The 7,337-nt window shown below is 42.0% G+C and overlaps 1 protein-coding gene across 1 annotated transcript; it reads left to right on the top strand.

The window, feature by feature from the left end:
* The first annotated feature begins 2,801 nt into the window (after positions 1–2,801).
* Positions 2,802–3,362, top strand: IFNB1 (interferon beta 1). The gene is given in 1 exon segment (NM_001310212.1): positions 2,802–3,362. A coding segment is annotated over 1 exon segment (561 nt).
* Positions 3,363–7,337: the final 3,975 nt, after the last annotated feature.

The raw sequence follows: 7,337 nt of genomic DNA, 5'->3' as shown, positions 1-7,337 counted from the left end.
ATTATACTACCACCTCTGCCATCTTTCTGGAATCCCATTCGCCTAATTTTGGATTGTTTGCTACTTCTTTTCAACCCTCCATCCTCTTAATTCGTTTGAATGAACACCATTGGTATCTTTCCCACTCCCCCAGTTTAGGAGGAAAGATAAACTGCTTCCTCTCCACTCCATTTGGAAGACATTGCATCAGCACAGTTCAAGCACAGGTAGTTTTGTTTAGGAACACCTCAGACATGACCAATAGATACTCTCTCCTGGGGAGAGCTGATTACATACAGCCAACAAAGAATAAAGAATAGGAATGGAGGAATATTTGAGAGATACATTGAGCATACTGCAAAGATCAGGAGACAAGAAACTTATTGGTGAGGGGAAACCGGGAGCTCACAGTTGCTCCTAGTTTTTTTTTTTTCTTTTAAGATTTTATTTATTTATTTGACAGACAGAGATCACAAGTAGGCAGAGAGGCAGGCAGAGAGTGGGGGTAAGCAGCCTCCCTGCCAAGCAGAGAGCCAGATGTGGGGCTAGATCCCAGGACCCTGAGCTGAAGGCAGAGGCTTCAACCCACTGAGCTACCCAGGTGCCCAGTTACTCCTAGTTTATAAATACACATGTACCCAGATACTTCCGGCCTCTACTTCAGTTTGTTACAATAGATGTAATGTCCCTGTACATTAAGCACATATAGAAATCACCATAATCCACAGAACTGATGGAGCTTTCTGTAAAATGATGGAGAATTTCTTCAGGCATTTGAATCCACTGCTGTCAGTAAATGAGTTATTTCACACAAATGAATTCATTCTCCACCACTAGTTCCCTAGTCTAAAACTTTCATAAATCCCCTATCTGTTCTGTCTCCATCCATAATGTACTCCTTCCATTACTTACTGATTTAACTGTATAAGGAGTATTTTTTTCCCCAGAATCTAATCAACTTGTTCCACATTGCCTAAAACCTTTCCATGGCTTCTGTTGCTCTTAGGATTAAAAACAACAACAACAATAATCCACAAAACTTCTTGGCTAAACCCTGTGCTATCTGGCTCACACGAGCCCTCTGGCCTCATCTCAGACCATTGCCTGACCAGTCTCTGATTGGAAGGTCACATTGGCTTTTGGTCAACTTCTTTGCCCTTACCATTATATCTTAGCACCACAGGGCCTTTGCACATACAGTTCCACCTGATCTTCCTTTTGATTTCAGCTCCACTGTCACTACCTCAGGGCAGTCTTCTCTGACCTCTCCTACTACATATATCCCCATATAGCATAGGAAGTCATGGTACTATGAACCTCTCCTCTGTAACATTGTCACCCTTGCATTTTACTTCTGTGTAATTCTCTGTGTAACTCTCCTAATTCATTATACAATCCATGAGAGTGAGGATTATAATCTGTAGCAGCTCAGCTGAATTCTTTGCACTCCGTGGGGTTTTGGTAAATTCAGGTTGAAAGATAATGCAAGGTTTTCTGAAAACTTAAAAGTTACAACTTTAAATATCATAATTATTATAAATTTATTTTGTATTAAAACCTTTAGAAATATATCTATGCCTTTCTGTTTACATAAGCAGGATGTAAAAATCATAATTTGATTTTTACTGATTCTTCTTTTAAAATCAGTTTTATACTCCAGCAAAACAAAAACAAAACAAAACAAAAAAACAGCCTTAGAAATATTGAGAAAGAACCATGTGTTTCTGTCTATATAAGCAGGATATAAAAATCATAACTTGATTTTTACTGATTCTTCTTTTAAAATCAGTTTTATACTCTCCAGCAAAAAAAAAAAAAAAAAAAAAAAAAAAAAAAAAAAAAAAAAAAAAAAAAAACAGCCTTAGAAATATTGAGAAAGAACCATGTGTTTCTGTCTATATAAGCAGGATATAAAAATCATAACTTGATTTTTACTGATTCTTCTTTTAAAATCAGTTTTATACTCCAGCAAAAAAAAAAAAAAAAAAAAAAAAAAAAAAAAAACAGCCTTAGAAATATTGAGAAAGAACCATGTGTTTCTGTCTATATAAGCAGGATATAAAAATCATAACTTGATTTTTACTGATTCTTCTCTTAAAATGTTTTATAGTCTGGTTAAAAAAAAAAACAGCCTTAGAAATATTGAGATAGAATCCTGTGTTTCAACAGTAACATCCTCCGATTGCTTGACTTTTTCTTCCCATTTTCCTTCTAGACCTCTTTCTAGAGTTGTCTGCATGAGAATAGAAAATCAAATGTTTAGATTTGTTAGAACTATGTACGATGGTATGTAGTTAGAACTACATAGTTCCATAATTAGAACTATGTACTATGTAAGTATGCTAAAATAGTTCCATATTTAGAACTATGAAAAACAGTTAATCCTCTGATTGCTTGACTTTTCCTCCCATTTTCCTTCTAGATCTCTTTCTAGAGTTGTTGTTTACATGAGAATGGAAAATCAGATGTTTAGCTATGTTAGAACTAAATACGATGGTATGTTTTTGGAACTGCATAGTTCCCTAGTTAGAACGATTTACTACGATCTACGATCTACTACGATCTACGATCTACTACGATCTACGATCTACTACGATCCAGGATATACTATGATCCAGGATATACTACAATCTACGATCTACTGATTTAAATGACATAAGGGAACTGAAAAGGAGAACTGAAAGTGGGAAATTCCTCTGAAAGAGAGAGGACCTCTGTGTATATAAGGCCACACTCATGGAAGAAGGGCATTCACACTGCAGACTCTTGAAGCCTTGTCTTCAGCACCTAGACGGTAGCAGGCAAGACTTCCTCTTTTCATCATGACCAGCAGGTGTATCCTCCAAACTGCTCTCCTGGTATATTTCTCCACCACGGTTCTTGCCATGAACTATAACTTACTTCGATTCCAACTAAGCAGCAGCAGTGTGGAGTGCCAGGAGCTCCTTCTACAGTTGAATGGAACATCTAAAGATTGCCTCAAGGACAGGATGAACTTCAAGATCCCTGAGGAGATCCAGAAATCCCAGAAGTTCCAGAAGGAGGACATCGTATTGGTCACCCTTGAGATGTTCCAAAAGACTTCTGATATTTTCAGGAGAAATCTCTCAAGCACGGGATGGAATGAGAGCATTGTCGAGAACCTCCTTGCCACACTCCACTGGCAGAAGGAACATCTGGAGGAAATCCTGGAGGACATCATGCAGGAGGAAAACGTCACTTGGGACCACAGGACCCTTCTGCACCTGAAGAGATATTATCTAAGGATTGTGCGGTACCTGAAAGCGAAGGAGTTCAGCGTCTGTGCCTGGACAATAGTGCAAGCAGAAATCCTCAGGAGCTTTTTCTTCCTTGATAAACTTACAGATTCTCTCCCTAACTGAAGATCTCTCAGCCTGTGCCTCTGGGAATGGACGATGTTGACAAGGACTTTGGGCATTCTTCAACTCGCAGAGGCTCTGTAAGTGACTGACAAGCAAGATACTCTTTTTGAAAGGACAAAGATTTTAACTTTTAAAATTAATTTATGCATTAAGTTATTTTTCTACTTGAAATTTCACCCTGGAAAATAAATTTTTTTTATGAAACAGAAGTCAACATAGCAGTTTTAATTTCAAGTTGATTTCATTAATCCTGTATTAAAAATTACAGAGCACCTACTAGGTGTTCTTTGTAAAATGTGCCTGCAAAATCGTATAGGTTCTGGCCTCTGCCTTCAAGGAACTTAAAATCCAAAAAGCCATGTGGAATATGTGAGATGGTAGAGGGGAGGCAAACCTTTCAGGAGAATAAATGGAACAGCCTCTTAGGAATTAAAATGGAAGAGGCAGGCAGTTGGCTCTGGAATTAGGACAAAGGGTTCTACTGCTTCTATGCACCTACTCTGTGCCCTCAGGCTCTCTGACCCTACAGTTAGAATTTGACTGGCTATCAGGGCAACTAGGGGAATATTTCAGCTCTTGGGTTTGCCCTGAACTCATTCCAGTTCCTTGTAGGATCCTCTGCTTGCCCCCTTCCGCAACCCTGAGGGATTTTTAAATATTTATATGCCCCCGTAAGCTAAGGGTGAGAAGTCCGGGAACGCCTGATGACAGTGTTAAGGAGCAGTCCTTCCCTTCTGACTCTTCCTGGACAGCTAAAATGTATGCCTGTGTCCGTGGAGTTGGGGGTCTCTGTCTGCTTCCTGGGTACGAACACCATGGGGAGAAAGAACTCTGCTTTAGATCTCTGCTCTCCAGCTGGGTTTTCTCCCCATTTTGTCAGAAAAGCAAGTTTTCTCCTGGCCCTGCTGCCCTGTTAATACAGAATTCCATCATCTGCTTTTCTTGATGCTCTGCATCTCTGAACCGCACATCCCCTGAAGCTAAATCCGAAACAGGTGTGGCAGATAGAGTGATTTCCATCAAGTGGAAAACCAGGAAGCATGCGGGAAAGGGAAATTCAGATGAGATAGTGAGCTCACTGACTTTTCTCAGGGCTTACACTGAGAAAATACAATTTTCCTAGGAGCTTCTCCAGGCACCTGGCCAGCCTGTACCAATTGGCTGGGTTTCTGTCTCTGTACTGAACCCCTCGGGAATTTACATTATTATGGCTTACATTATTATGGCCTGTCATTAGCTGCCATCCAGACACCGCACCCCCGTGTGTATGTAATTGGAAATAAGTCCTCCTCACAACACCCCTCAGGTGGGCACAGTTACATTATTGCTGTTTGACAGTTCCAGAAACTAAGTCTCGGATTTAGCAACTGCCCCAAGGTCACCATAGCTAAATGCATGGAGGTTTAAAAAAGTACAAAGGGCCAAATCATGTAAGACTTTGTTCGTATCTAAGCATCTTCTGCCAGAGCAGTACAGAAGTTCCCTTTGAGGGCGTCAGCCTTGAGGAGAAGAAATCGGTATCGATCAGGGGTTTCTGAGAAGACACTACAGTACAGGGCAGACCGTGAACTTGGGGCTCCCTCTCCTGACTCAAGGCCAGTAACACACAGACTGTGGGACCAAGAAGTGCTGTATTCCCTCGTGGATCTGCTGTGTTTGTCTCAAGACAGTTGAGGTCCTGGTGAAGCAAGAAAGCTTCCCTCTCCCCAAAACTCCTCACCCTCCACTACGCCACACCTCAGCTCTGCCAAAAGCCTTCCACAGATGTGCTTCCTTTTGCCAGGGATTCAAAGACAAGATGGGCAGGGAGAAATGCAGACTAATCGGTCATGGTTAGAACTGCCGAGCAGTCTCTCTCGGCAGTGGATCCCAGCTGCCTGTCATTTTCCCTGGGCTGAGGATACTGCAGCCGGCCCAGCAAGAGGCTCTCCTCTGCTCACCACTAAATCGGCCCAGATACCGAGGGGCTGAAAAGTTCTGTTCAGCATGTGTCCCAGGGGCCAGAATGCCAGAGGAAAGACTTCTTCTGGAGAATTATAAACACCCATGTCACCGCTGAGTATGTCACCCCATCTACAATACCAAAAGTACGTCCGTCACCAGGAGAGCTTAAATGATAATTAGTATTTAATTCCAATAAGGATGAGGAAGTCTTGCTTGAAAGCACAAGTGAGAGTAGGTGCCTGTCTAAACAGATAGCAACGTATCGGGAGTAAAGTTATTATTTCAGCAGGCACCGGAATACCTCAGAGAGCACTCATTCAGGAAAATATCGATGAGCCTCTTGAGGTTGTGGGTATGCTAACCCAAGAGGTCATGCACCACCTATGCTGTGCTTTTGTGTGGGTCTGTGTCTGAGGAGGAAAAAAGACAGAGAAAAGCCCATCGGCAGCTCTGTGATGGTCCTGGAACAAGATGGCAGTGAAGATTTTCCGGTGAGGACAAAGAAAGGGCTTTTAAGGACAAGGATGTCTCACATGCAACTTAAAAATTAGGTCCCATGTTTTGATGAAAACGTCTCCCCCGCACCTCAGTGGAGGTGGCCACCAGCACAAAATGTGTGTAGGACTCATAGAGGGCATCCAGGTCTGAGTTTGAAATAACGTGGGGAAGGGGATCAGGGGGCCAGATACCCACTCAGGAACCAGATGAGTGGGGACACAAGGCGGAGCCAGGACATGAAGCCATTTTGCCCCCGCCTACCACCCACCTGAGGAATCCAAGGAATTCTGAGGACTCTGCGTCTCCACAGACAGGGGTTAGGAGGTGGGAAGTTTTTTCTCAAAGGTGTTGGCAAGCATTTGGATTACATAGAAGTACATGAATCCTGCCCCATCCTATGGGCCTGTAGACACAGGGTCCCTACGTATATTCGTATGGAACTATTTGCAGTTAACAAAGCGGATGTTTAGGCACTTTGGGTGTCAAGTAGGCACATTTAGGTACTCGGATACATCTGATAAAGGGTCTTGTTCATAAAATAGTCTTTAAAAAAATGAGAAGAGGGGTGCCTGGGTGGCTCAGTTAGTGAAGGGTCCAACTCTTGATTTTGGCTCAGGTCATGGTCCCTCTCCCTCTGCCCCTCCCTGTCCCCTGCATTCTACACCCCCACTCTCTCTCAAATAAGTAAATAAATCTACAAAAAAAAAAAAAGGAAAGAATAAGCCACAGATTGGGCAAAAATGTTTACACATCACGTATCTGATAAAGGAGTTATATCCAGAATTTTTTTTTTAAATAAAAAATACTCTCAAAACTCACCAATAAGAAAAGAACCCACCCAATAAAAAACGGGTAGTATATGAGTGGGTACTACCCCAAGAGATACATGAGTAGCAAATAGGTATATGGAGCGACTGAAGCCTTCATGAATTTGTGTTTGTGTGTGGCTTAGGCCAGATAATGAATGTGAAACGGTTTTTGGGTTACATAGGAGCCCATTCCACTGGGAGGACCTACCCTAGCCACTGCCCTTTCTGAGAAAGGTCTACCAACCATCGTAGTCGGCTTGTATATGTGATACACGTGAGGTCTGCCCAGCAGAGAAGGCAGGGCCATGATCAATACCCACTTCTGTCTTGATTAGTCCGGCTGTGAGACATACAGAGAGAGCCAGCAGTTGGTAGTCATGTCAGAAGGTGACGTGCACCCAGGACCGGACCTTGCCAATTGCACACCTTTTCTCAACATCTGTTGTACTGATGGGAATAGAACCTCAAAAACTGTTTTATGAATTTATTCTTTCGTTCTCAGTGTTAATTGTTGCTTCTCAAACATCAGTTTAATTGTCTAAAATCCTCTAGCATAGTTGGTTTAAAATAATAAACTCCCGAGATTGGACTAGAACTGCCAGCATGGACATACACTCTTTAATTTAAGTGGGATCAAGTCAGTCACTTGACTTGTAAATTAACTTGATGCGTACTCCAGAGACATGTTCACTATCAATTACCACCAAATCAGTGGTAATTTGGC

The sequence above is a fragment of the Mustela putorius genome, unplaced genomic scaffold (assembly GCF_011764305.1).
Source record: "Mustela putorius furo isolate JIRA1106 unplaced genomic scaffold, ASM1176430v1.1 tig00000421_pilon_pilon_pilon, whole genome shotgun sequence".
In the NCBI taxonomy this organism is placed as follows: Eukaryota; Metazoa; Chordata; class Mammalia; order Carnivora; family Mustelidae; genus Mustela; species Mustela putorius.
The sequence above is the reverse complement of the archived record's forward strand: the minus strand, read 5'-3'. Positions and strand labels throughout refer to the sequence as shown.